This window comes from Astyanax mexicanus, chromosome 22 (assembly GCF_023375975.1).
Source record: "Astyanax mexicanus isolate ESR-SI-001 chromosome 22, AstMex3_surface, whole genome shotgun sequence".
NCBI lineage: Eukaryota > Metazoa > Chordata > Actinopteri > Characiformes > Acestrorhamphidae > Astyanax > Astyanax mexicanus.
The window spans coordinates 35,147,944-35,161,644 of NC_064429.1; the positions used below are offsets into that span (position 1 = coordinate 35,147,944).

The 13,701-nt window shown below is 38.6% G+C and overlaps 1 protein-coding gene across 2 annotated transcripts in view; it reads left to right on the plus strand.

Annotated features, from left to right (window-relative positions):
- The window catches only part of galnt9 (polypeptide N-acetylgalactosaminyltransferase 9), a 334,018-nt gene that overhangs the window by 60,211 nt on the left and 260,106 nt on the right, over window positions 1–13,701 (plus strand). For both annotated transcript variants that reach the window (XR_007428898.1, XM_007234163.4), the window contains exons 8-10: window positions 6,426–6,611; window positions 10,402–10,539; window positions 12,615–12,710. Coding sequence is in view for 1 of the 2 variants with exons in the window: in XM_007234163.4 (XP_007234225.1) it covers window positions 6,426–6,611; window positions 10,402–10,539; window positions 12,615–12,710 (420 nt within the window). In the remaining variant the exon portion in view is untranslated. The remainder of the gene's footprint in view (window positions 1–6,425; window positions 6,612–10,401; window positions 10,540–12,614; window positions 12,711–13,701) is intronic.

Consider the following 13,701-nt stretch of genomic DNA (forward strand, 5'->3'; position numbering starts at 1 on the left):
TCAAATAAAACATTGTACTAACTACATTGTTACTAGCATTGACTGCCAGGGAGGTAGCTTAGTTAACATAAACATTACCCATATATTTTGTGGTTAGCCTACCTGCTGCTAAATTACACTGTTTGTACAAGAGGTGTACAAACTCTGTTCTCTCTCTCTTTTTTTTCTGGCTTCCTGGTAAAGTTTCTGAAAGTCCATATTTTGCCGGCTGCAGGAATGACGAACCTGGCTGGCTGGCTACTGTCAGCAACTAGTGGGAGGTGACCAATTGAGGGGGATTGTGAAAACAGTGTTGTTGTACTTTCCTGCATTGACTGTTGCAGGAATTTAAGGTGCGCTCACGCAGTTTGTATTTGCATTTAATTCGTTATCTAGAGTTCTTGTGGAGTCCATGCCTTGTTTGGTCAGAGTTGATGTTGTGGTAGTATGAGGGTTACCTACAGTACAAGGGTTCTTTACTAATCAATGGTTCATTCTATAATAGAAGAACACTTTTTTTTCTATCAGAGTTCCAGCAAATAAACCATTGCTGCTGCAGAAATCTCGGTACAATACTTACTTGTGTAGAGCTAGAACTGGAGGGATGGAGTGAGGTATGGAGGGAGGGAGGGAGTGAAGGTGAGAGAAGTTAATGGGAAACAAATGACATTAGGAGGGTTCAGCTGCGGCACGACTGCAGTTTAATGTGTGTTAAATTGCACAAAATGCCAAAGAGGGAGATGAAAACCTCTCTAAAGTGGCACAGAACGGCCCAAATTGTTGCTTAATGCCCTAACTGATTGCACACGGCCTAATTTTAAAGTCCTATTCACCTTTTTAGTGGAAAAGTTTCAGAGGTAATGAATTCTGAAGTGTGGTCGGGCTGTATCGGGGAACAGCAACAGGACCGGTCGCTGGTGCTGTTGCCGCTGGAGAGATGGATGTTCCAGCCGATGCATCGATAGCGCAGATCAATAGCGCTGCTGTACTGCACTACGCCGCACGCATACGTCTATATACCTGTAAATTAAACAGCCTTCTTACTGCAGCCAATTTGCTCAGTGTGGAAAGTCACAATAAACAACAGCAGCAGCAGTTAGCGAAGTGAAAGCTAACCCCCACACAGGTCCTGCAATCAGAGCTCAGAAAAGGAATACGCCTCAGAAAAAACAGCCTGGCCAGACCTGTTTTAGATGCTTCAACAACTAGTTCTTGTCAACCTGGTCTAACCTGAGTAAGCAAGCTTTTTAAAAGTCATGACCAAAGAAGTTGACCATCATATCCAAGGTGGTTGATGTTGGCCACCATGACCATATTACCAACCATACTAATTGACCATCTTTATTGACTATTAAGATGACAGTTATTGAGCAGTAAGACAATGAAGAACATCGTGACCAAGCTAGTAGACCAAGGTGATCATTACAACCAAGATGGTTGACATAGACCAGCATGACAAAGCTGATTTACAATCATGGCCAAAGAAGTTAAACAGCATGACTTACATGACCAAGGTGGTTAACCATTATGACCAGGCTGGTTGACCATAATGACCAAGGTAATTGACCATCATGACCAAGCTGGTTGACTATTATAAACAAAGAAGTTGATCAGCATGACTAACATGACCAGCAAGACCAAGCTGGTTGACCATCATGACCAAAGAAGTTAAACAGCATGATTATCATGACAATCATGACCAAGGTGGTTGACCATCATGACCAAAGAAGTTAAACAGCATGATTAACATGACAATCATGACCAAGGTGGTTGACCATCATGACCAAGGTGGTTGACTACCATGACCAAGGAGGTTGACCATCATGACCAGGCTGGTTGACCATCATGACCAAGGTGGTTGACCATCATAACCAGGCTAACTGACCATTATGAGCAAGGTGGCTGATCATCATGACCAATCTGGTTGACCATTGGGACCAAAGAAGTTGATCAGCATGACTAACATGACCATCATGGCCAGGCTTGCTTGACCATCATGACCAAGCTGGTTGACCATCATGACCAAAGAATTTGGCCAGCATGACCAAGATGACCATCATAACTACCAAAAATCTTTGTTTGAGGTTTGGTTTTATTACTATTGGCTCTATTGTTATAAAGTAAGTTGTTATAAATAGCTAAATAATAACTTTGGGCATTGGAATGAAAATTTAAGTGAAATTCAGATACCAAATATCTCTTGGTTAGACATTTATATTTTGAGGGAAACAGAGAAAACAGCTAAACTATCGCTCCAAGAAGCTTCGTCAGGTTCTTTGACCCAGCTGGTCTGCTGTAAGTGTTGGCAATACCGATTGCATCCCATCAATATTCACCCGGTAAACCCACAAACAGTATCGACCTGGCGCTGGTTGCTCTGAACACGCTCATTCATTAGAAAGTGCTAATCAATTAGCCTGGGTTAATGAAGAGAGAGGTATTTACTGCAGGGATCAGCACAGACTTTTCTCTTTAATCAGGTCAGCCGGGGTCACAGACTCTACTGATAAACTAGTCAACAAGACGAATTAGCAGAACCTTACAGAAGGTATGACCAAAATGGAAAAATGGATGTTTTTAGAATTCAGCATTAACCTTCCGAGCTTCCAAGTGTAGTAAGTAGTATTTTTGTATGCTACATGCTACATTCCATTTAAACTTGGATGTTCCTCAGTTTTCAGACCTTTCACCATTACAACCATCATTTATGAAAGAACTGCATCTGTTTTGATAATTCACTGCCAAGATAGCAGTAAACGTTTTACTGTCTAAGTTGTTTTCAATCAGTGGTGCAATTGTTTTGCGTTTCCAAAATAGCAATAAGCCAGAAATTTACCTGAACACCATGATAGTTCATTATCCCAGATGTCTCCAAGTCCAGTAGAGAAGTGGGCGGAGCCTCTGGACATGGTGAACATAAGACTTGTGTTGTGTACAGTAGTAAAGTTGTAAGTGGTATTAGTGAATATAGTAACTCTGTATTGTAAAGAACTGTTTCTATCAGCTTTTGTTGAATGACGGTTCTTGATTTAGCCCAAAATTTACTATTGTTTGGAATGTGTTGCAAGTCTAAAACTCAGTAATGGATGTTTATTAGTATATTAAAACAAAGTTAAGCAGACAAAACATGGAAATTCTTGGGTTTGTTTCGTCTGCAATCAAATACAACTATCTGCCTGCCTGAGTTACAGTAATAGAAGTGATTTTAATTCAAAGCTTTGATGAAATAGGGAAACAGGTGGCAGCTTATTGCTGGGTTGGCACTGGCACATGTGTGAGTGTGAGCTTGGTGGAAAATGGATCAGTGAAAAGCTTGAATTGATTCTGAATACGTCCCCAAAGATGACAGAGCTGAAGTTAATTATCTTCTTCCCTCCAGAAACCACAGAGGAGCTTTAGCGGTTAGCGCAGTCAGAATCTCCTCCAGTCAGCAGATACATCACCATCCATCAGGAATCCTCCTCCACCTTCAGAAAAGTTTAGAAATCCTCCCGAGACCCAGAAAATACATTTTTAATAGTTATATTTTTTAAGATTTAAAAAAAGTTGAAATATTTAAGTTTAAAGAAAATATACTATACTTTGTTTAATATTTATCATACTGTACACCACTTGATGTGGACATTTGGTATAGTTTGTAGGGATTATGTTAAGAGGTTGTTATCGTTAATTGGATTTTTTTTACATTTCTTTTCATTTCATGAGCATAAACAACATTAAGATGGAAAAAAATATAACACTTGCTCACTATGAATATTATATTCACTAATACCACTTACAAACTTTACTGTACACAACACAAGCCTTATGTTCACAATGTCCAGAAGCTCCGCCCACTACTCTACAATACAGAGTTACTTACACTTACAACTTTATGTACACAACACAAGCTTTTGTTCACCGTCCCCAGAAGTGGTGTCTGATTTGTGGACTATTGTGGTAAAATAAAGCAATACTCAAGATCTTTTTTGGAAGAAATGGACTTCATGACATTCAGTGTGAAAACAGCCTAGCATGATGAAGCAGCAACAAACACAGCACTTGTTCATAGCTGTGGTGATTGTCTGGGTAATATATCAGGTTAAACTGCACCTGAACAGCTGTGTATATTTGATATGTGGTTCAGACTGAGACCGCATCATGTTCTCACCACAAAAAGTCTGCACCCATTAATGTTTTCTAATATTTTTTGGAATAAATGGAATTCATGAACTTCGGAGCAAAGACCAAAACATGCAAAATGTCTTTCAGACTGTTTTCAGAAACAAGTCCAAAAGCCAGCATCTATCTAAAAAATAGACTTAAATCTTAAATCAACATATGCTGATTTCAAGAAGACATTTCATCTTGGGAGTCTAAATGCTAAACCATATGTGGCACACATTAGAACAAATGCATGGATTGGGAAGAAGAGAGAGAAAATATTTATTTTTTATCTATCTATGTTTTTTTCTTTTATCTATCTATCTGTCTATCTGTCTGCCTGTCTGTCTGTCTCTGAGGTAAATATATATCTCTCAGTGATTATCATTTCATCATGGATGCTGTGGCATCCAGGGGGCTGAAGTTCCTGCTGATGTGATTTGGTTTGCTAATGCTAATGCTAATGCTACACTGATATATGAGCAGAGACGACAGGATGAGGACACACACAGAGACGTGAGGGACATACAGACACACCTGTCCCTACACTTGTCCATCACTCAACACTGCAGGGAAAGGTCACATCAGCAGTCACCATCGATTCACACAACTCACACAACTGTCGGCTTATGCTAATACGTTTTGCAACTACAACATAGATCTCTAATTTGCAGAGAAAATGTATGTATAGAAATGTATAGAAATGTATCAATTAGGTTATTGGATTTTGCTCATAGCATTTACAAACTGGCTTTACAGGTATACAGTGAATAGCTCTATTTGAATTATGTTCTGATCCATATAATGGAATATAATTTTTAACTAAGTTCAGTCAGTTTATTTAATGATCTTTATATGTTACATTTGAAGACAGCTTGGGAAACCCCACAACTGTATAACTTGTGAGGTGTTATCTTGTGAGTTTTGTGTTAAAAACCTCTCAGCTTTCACTGCTAAGAGATGCGGTATGATATATTCAAATTAAATGAAAATTCAGTTTAAAATTCAGTCAGTAATTTAAATGGATCCTGTATTGAGTGTCTGAATATGAAGTTTTGAAGTGTTTGTGAGTTATGCCTTCACTGAATTAGTTAAGAGCTTTTGTTATATTGAGAGTGTGTTTTGTTTAGTAATGGAGTGTGTATATAGTTAATGAGAGAAACCGATCGATGGATCAGGGCAGGGTTCGAGGCACTGAGGGCATCACTCAGTCATAAACATCGGGCTGTTATTCAGGATCCGGCCTGAGGAAACCCTGACTGAGGAAATTTATGGTTAAGACCTGTAATGACCTTTCGGTGCGGCTGTACGTTTCCGTTAGTCGAGTGCGGAGAGCAGCGCCAGCCCGGAGCTGATTTGTGATCTCGGCGTGGGTGGAAATGTGTTCGGTCACAGATTGCTGAGAGAAATTGCAATCAGTATCGTAATCAGCGGGACGGGGGATCTCAGCAGCGTATCGTATAGCGTGATTGCACGCCACTGCTTTTTCTTTCCCATTATGGAATGCCGTATGTCAAAATGTCAGCCGTATTTCCTTCTGATTAAAAAGCTCTCAGTCTGACTTTATTTCAGTGAGAGAGTTTCAAATTCACTCCATTTAATGACAAATAGTATATATGTATATATACACTCAATGACAATATATATATAATGCAGCAAGAAGTTAGAAGAGCTATGTGTGAATGTGATGTTGATATATTAGATTGATTATAATGTTCGAGTGAAAGGATAAGTGTACTGGGGAAATGGTACAATTGAAACGAGAGAAAAGAACCCAGCTCTGAAATGGCTTGTTTCTTTTTTGTGCATTGGTATACTCCTGTACCTTGTATAGTTTCTTTAATATTCTTTACTATCACCTTCTGATTAATTTTGACCATTCACACTCTATATATTTCTGTGGGTAAATGAAGGCATTTAATATTGCTCAATCTGTGGTTTCAGTGTGTCTTCTTCTATCTGACCCTGAGAAGTCTTTTTTATTGTTTATTAAATATATTAATAAATAATATGGCACCAATTGCTAAGCTGTTAGGTTAGTGTCCCTTGTATCACTACTAGTGATGAGCAACTGTTGTATATGATGCCCCCATATCATCAATCACACCTGCAGTTTACAGTGTGAACTCTTCAGTCCACCTCAAAGGCAGGATTGAAGCTCTCATTAAGAGGCCTGATATTCAAACCTGGTAATAATTGGATTCTAAACTCATTGGCTGAGGTACTACTGAAGAGCTATGAATGGGTGGAGCTAAACTGCTGTAAAGTGGATATTTAATAATCTGTGTGTTGTATTTCTGTAGGTGTGGCAGTGTGGGGGCAGTATGGAGGTGTTGCCTTGCGCTCGAGTCGCGCACATCGAACGTACGAAGAAACCGTACAACAACGACATCGACTACTACGCCAAGCGCAACGCCCTGAGAGCCGCAGAGGTCTGGATGGACGAGTTCAAGTCACATGTCTACATGGCCTGGAACATCCCAATGAACGTAAGTCTGAACTGAGCGTGATTTTACCATTAGCATTATTTTCTTCTAATAAATATTTTATTATTTCTTTATTATAACTTTAAAAATGCAAAGCGTGTTTCCTAAATGAAAAGTTGCAACCACGGTTGTTTCTACTCTGCTGCATGATTGCTAGATATTGCTTAAGCAGTTACTAAGGTACTAAAGCTGGATGTTGTGCTGTTGATGTGTGGTTGGTATGACATTTCAAGTATTTGCTTTTAAGGCATTGCTTTGATTTCACAGTGGGTTGCACTGCTTACCTTGGTGGTAGTGATGGTGTTGCTAGATGGTTGCTATGGTGTTGCTTAGTGGTTGCTAGGGTACTGCTTGAAAGTCGCCGTGATATTTCAGGTGGTTGCTCAGGTGTTACCATGTGATTTAGTTGAGTGTTAACTATACTACTGTATATGTTGGTAATTCATTGCTAGACAGGTGCTGTAGCAATGAAGAGGGTTGCTATGGTATCTCAGGTGGTTGCTATGATGTGTTGGTAAGTGGTTGCAAGGTGGTTGATTATAGTGCTGTTAAATGATTGGTATTTGCTACAATCATCTTGTAAGTGGCTGCAGGTTAGGTCTTACATTGTTGCCAGATGGTTGCTGTAGTGTTGGGTAGTGGTTGCTAGGGTTTCTGTTGCCATGTTATTTCAGGTGGTTGCTCAGTTTTTCATTTGTAATGCAACATTTAGAACATGTGTACGGGAAAGAATCTTCATCTTGCATATTGCATATTATCATAAAAATCATTTAGGCTTTTTACACTTGCAGCTCTTCGCCTACAGACCGTCCTTGATTGGTCGACAGCGAGCGGCACACACTGTACACAGCTGATATTTAATTACAGCCGCTTTTATAGACTCCATTACAGCTTTAATTGTTTTGATGTTCTTCTGGAGCAGCAAGTGATAAAACAAACAGCGCCAAGCCGATTTCAGAAGGTTAATACGCGTAATGGCTCTTTCTTTTCCTCGCCTTTCTCAAATTAGACCATTAGCACCACAGTGAGTTTACCAGCGAGAGAGAAAAAGGCCAGTCAGAGAAAACAGTGCTCCACTTTCCCCTGCAGCTCAGATCTCCAACACTGGAGGACTTAAAAGGGGAAGGCAGGGGGGGGGGGGGGGTAACTGCAACCCTTTAGTGCCCCCATGGTTAAAAAAGCATCACTACAGTGCCCTTTAGAGTGGCAAAGAGAAGACAAAGTTCTCTGCACTTGACTACAATTCATGTGGGGAAAAAGTGACGAGTGCCTGCTAGTGCAACGCTTCTTCCAGTAAATTATGGTTATTTGACATCTAGATTAAGACATTTTCATAATAACTTTTCAACTGCATGACCCAATGATTACTTGGGCCCATTAGCCCAGTTACACTTTCTGTTTCTATTTGTTATGTTGCAAAATCAGGACCAAGGAGTGCACAGGGTCTCATGGATGTTGTTGGATGTGTTTTGGGTCTCATTCCTGTATGCTAACTTGCGAAACAGAGCATACTAGCTAACTAAATGCTACAAGCTGCGTCCCACATCATTACCAGCATCGTCCAACATTGGTAACATGATGTTTGCATGTCGAAAACTGAGCTTAACTAGCAACTGGTCGTGCCAATGTCTCTAAAGCAGCTTCAGGGCTCATCCAATGACACTAAGTTGGTGCTAACATGCTGCACTCTGGGCTCATCTAGTATCATCTACACTGTAAACTCGGATAACTTTAGCAAATCGGTTGCTTTAAAAAGGTTATGTAATGAGTAATGAAAACTTAAAGTTAGCATGACCTAAGACATCAAGTTGTTAGAACTAAAGGGGAAGTTGGTTAAACTTTTTTTTTATTTTTGTTATACTGTAAGACCGGATAAGTTGACTTTACTTAACTTTTTTAAGGCAACCATTTTGCTCTGTTTTTTTTTAAGTAATGGGAAATAAAAACATCAAGTTATTACAACTAAAAGGAAAGTCAATTTAACTTTTTTATTTTTGCAATACAAATTCATTTGTCCAACAACTCTGATTTCTTCTTACTTTTCTTTTGAATTCCATTTTACTTAAACATTTATTTTATAAATATTCACACTGTAAACCTGGAAAAGGTAATTTTGGAATTTAGAGGCCAGAGAGTTAATCATAATATAATGATAATATATGATCTACAAATTTACCAGAAGTAGCCCCGGGGGGAATGACTACACACTGATGCTGAGTGTCAGAAATTGGAGGACGAATGCAAAAAGCAAATAGTTTGTCCCAACAGACTAAACTCAGTTATTACAATTTGATTCAACTCAAAGGTCTTTAATTTGACTCAACTCAAATGTGCTCACAAATACTCAGCTAATTTAGAATAGTTGAGTAATGTTTGGAAAAATCAAATTTTTGTAATGAGACAGCTGCCCCGAAGGGAAGATCCAGAGAGCTGTCTCAGAATTTTTATTTATCCTAGTGGAATAAAGCACCAGGATGAACTCAAAAGCAGATATTGGGGAATTGCAGTGAGCTGGGTTCGAACCAAGAGTGTTGGAGTGAAAGGCCAATGAATAGACCACAACACTATTGGGGAGTGTGAGTGGTTGGTGACTGTAGGTGTTTTAACACTGGGGGCAGGGTTTAGAACACTGAAAGAAACACACAATTGAGTGTGGAAGTGTAGAAAGAACCACTTTACTGCTGAGAAATGAACGGAATACAGATATAGAGCAGTGGAAAGATAGTTAAAAAAAATTATAATATAATATAAAATAAAAATCGCTCGGAGCGGGGTTTGAACACCTGCGAGCACAGGCTCTGAGGCGCAGTGAATGCAAGCCGATGACGTCAGTGCAAGGAAGAACTAAGTGACTTGCAAGCGGGAGAAGGAGAGCTAAATAAACGAAGCGAAATAAAAATAATCCAAGCAGGAATAGTGATTTAGAAACTGTGAAAAAAAACAATAAGGGCTAGAGAGAAAAAGTAAGCGAAGTTAGAAGGGAAGAAGTATCCCCCTCTGGTCGCTAGAAACGAAAGAAAGTTTTTTTTTTGTTTGTTTTTTTTTGACGAAAGTGCAAAGAGAAAGAGAGACAGACAGCCTCGTGGTGACACGACCAGCGAGGTGAAGGGGTTAGAGCGACACAGGTAGCTCTAGAAGAATTAAAGAGAACCTCTCTGAACTGAGCCCAGTATACACTGTTCCCATAGAGGTTAAAGATAGAGAGCCACTTGGCAACTCTGAAGAGATCGTAAGAAAAAACGGCGTGGTCTTGCTTTCTGACGGGAATACTCAAGACTCTGCGCAGAGGAACCGGAAGGAAGCCCTTATAAGGTAGTGACACCAGCTGTTGTTAATCGCGCTGATTACCACCTGGCTTAGAGCGTGGCCTCCCTCTAGTGGTGGGAAGACCACGTTGCGGGCGGCCCCTTACAATTTTACATAATTAATTTGTCTAAGTTCAAACTAACTGTGGGTTTACAGTGTATGCAGTGTTAGTATACTGGCATCTAAGCTTGTCCAGTGTTGGCAATGAGATGCTACCATGCTGGTGTCTAGGCTCAACCAACATTGCCTATTCAGCACTAGCATACCTAGCAACACCCTAGCACCCACTGGGCAATACTATTGCAACTACTTTAAAAACTATGCCAACTATACCAACACCGTCCAACATTATAGTATACAGTATTAGCATACATATCAATTAACCATTTACTAACACCTGAGCAATTACTGGAATACCATGGCAACTACCTAGCAGCCACCTGAGCACCTTAACTACAGTGATTTGTGCTTCTTGTGTTTCTTGCAGAATCCAGGGGTGGATTTTGGAGATGTTTCGGAGCGGGTGGCTCTCAGGAACAGGCTGAAGTGTAGAAGTTTCCGCTGGTATCTGGAACACGTTTACCCCGAGATGAGGATCTACAACGACACCATCACCTACGGAGAGGTACGTCTTCATATTTATAACATTTATTAACATCCACAAACAACCCCAAACCTCTGAACATATGAGGTGGTGATGAGGAACAACCACAGTCAGGGGGAGGAGTCTTGCAACAAATATAGCAGTGATTGGGGCCAATCAAAGTCTGTGGAAGAAGCGTTAAAAGAGTGTTGAACAAACTAAAAAAAAATTATATTTTAGATTCTTAGATGATCAGTTTTACACATCTCTGCTGGATTTTCTCACTCAGCTTTATCACCTGGAGTCACCTGGAATTCAGGCTTTCAGTTAACAGCTGTGCTGAACTCATCAAGAGTTAATAACTTGAATTACTTTATGAAGTGTTTGAGAGCATCAGTTGTAAAGTAGTGAAGAGGTAGAGTTACAGGTATACAGTGAATAGTGAATATTTGAAGCAAGCACTACAAAACTTTGGAAGTATCCTCAATTGCAGTTGCTAAAAGACCATGAAAAACGTTATGACGATGAAACTGGCACTCATCAGGGCCGCCACAAGAAAGTAAGAGAGATAGTTTCCTCTGTTGCACAGGAGAAGTTCATCAGAGTTGCCAGCCTCAGAAACAAACGCAAGTTAAGAGCTCCACAGATAAGAGCACCTAAATGCTTCACAGATTATATATATATATATATACTTTAAATAGTGACAAATTAGTTTTCATATTTAGCGGAATAATAATGTCAGAGCAGCTGCTGAAACATAAATACGGCTGTTGTCCATAGCAACGGCCTCTTGCTATTGGAGCATCACGATTAGCTCCAATTTCCTCATAATTAGATTTAATGAGACATTTATTAGCTACTTTCTGTGTGTGTGTATGTGTGTGTATGTGTGTGTGTGTGTGAGTGAGTAAAGTAAAGCATTTGGAATTTGTAGCTTTTTCATTATTAATTCTCTATAAATGTTGTTGTTTTTCAGCAGAATCTGCTCTTCACATTATGAATGAATATAAATATGAATATGTATAAAAGTGTTGTAAAGCTGTCAGTCCGAGGCTGAGCTGAATATATGCTGTAATAAATCTATTCAGTAATTTATTCCATTACATTCAGAATACATTTACCATCCATCCTCACCAGGCAGAGGGAAAATGTGCTTCTGGAATTTGTACGTATTTTACGCTGTTCCTAAAAATACATAAAGATCATATTTCAGCTAAAGCGAAAACAATTACATTCTAATCTCAAACTCAAAAAGAGTTGTTAAAATTGATGTGAACCTAACAAGTTTAATTTAAGTTATATATGTTACATGGTCTTAATATACTTAATATAAGTCCTGTTTTTTTTCCTTCCTGTTTTATATCATTTTTGCATGTATCACTCCACTGACTACCAAAAAGTTAGTGTTAATATTGATTGTTTCTTTGCTGTTATTTAGTAGTAATCATCATTTATTCTGTAATAGAGTTGTGTAAAAGCTAGTGAGCATATCTTTGGGTCATGTTGGGCAATTGTTTTTGTTCTGGTGTGTTATTTTAGTAAACTTTTTTGAAATAAAAGTAAAAAGAATATCGATAACAAAAATAAATATTTTGCATGGTATTTAGCTGTGGTTGGTTCTAACTCTCACATTGTTTTAGAGTGAGGTCAGTTTTACTTTTTAAATTAGTTAAAAAGTTTAAATATTGTAGCAGAGAATAAAAACCTAATGTCTGTAATAACCTATTAGTTATTATTCACTAATGGAGAAAACAAGATGGAACACTGGTGAACCTTCCCAGGAGTGACCGGCCGACCAAACAAAATTTCTCCAAAAGGGCAAGAACAACTCATCTAGGAGTTAAAAGTATCCTCAAGTGTAGTCACCAAAAAAATCATAAAAAAGTTTAAATGATGAAAAGGTTTTACTGTTTAAATTAGTTAAAAAAGTTAAAATATTGTAGCAGAGAATAAAAACCTCATTTCTATAATAACCTCCGTAGTTACACAAGAATACCGGGATGCCATCTGTTACAGTGCAGATTGGGCTACACAGGTCACTTACTGTACTGTATAATCTGAATAAATATGAACTGTGTGTGTGTGTGTGTGTGTGTGTGTGTGTGTGTGTGTTTCAGGTGCGGAACAGTAAAGCCAGTGGTTATTGCCTGGATCAGGGTTCAGAGGATGATAACAGAGCAATACTCTACCCCTGCCACGGCATGTCATCCCAGGTAAGAGCTCCATCTGCTCCAACTCAGTATCTCTACTGTCCAAACCGACCAATCACAGACCAGCTCTACTCATCATTAACATTCCTTTATTTGGATGGTCCATTATACAGTGGTGACAAAAAGTATTCGTCATACATACTCACATTTTAATATCAGACGAATATAACCTGAGTAAACCTTAAAAAAATTTTTTTAATGAAAATTAAATTCAATTATTAAGGGAAAAAAGAACAATCCAAACTAATCTGGCCCTGTGTGAAAAAGTGCTTGCCCTCCCATAAATTATATCAATTATCTTATCTAAACTTTTTGGAAAGCTGAGTTCAATTTCACTACTAACCACAACCAGACCTGATTATTGCCAGACCTGTAGAATAATCAAGAAAATATATATATATATATATATATATATATATATATATATATATATATATATATATAATAGAACCTGTCTGACAACATGAAGCAGATAAAATATCTTATTTAAAAGCAGCACATTATTATATTATACCCCCATCTGAAGAAACTTAACAACAGATGAGAAAACAAACTCATTGATCATCTATCAGTCTGGAAAAGGTTATAATCTCGTTTCTAAAGCTTTGGGACTCCAGAGAACCACAGTGATTCACTATTATTATTCACTAATGGAGAAAAAATATGGAACACTGGTGGTGAACCTTCCCAGGAGTGACCGGCTGACTGAACAAAATTACTCCAAAAGGGCATGAACAACTCATTCAGGAGGTCCCAAAAAAACTTAATAACTCAAAAGTATCCTCAAGTGTAGTCACCACAAAGATCATCAAAAAGTTTTAATGATGAAAGTGGCACTCATAAGGTTATTCTAAACATGCCACCAAAACAGCTACTTCTATAGACCTCTGAAGGTGGTCATGGGGTCAAGTCTTGGTGGTGCTCATCGAGGCTCCACCAATTTTACATTTTACAGGAGTACTTAAAGAATCTGCTGTAATATTAAGTCATAGTG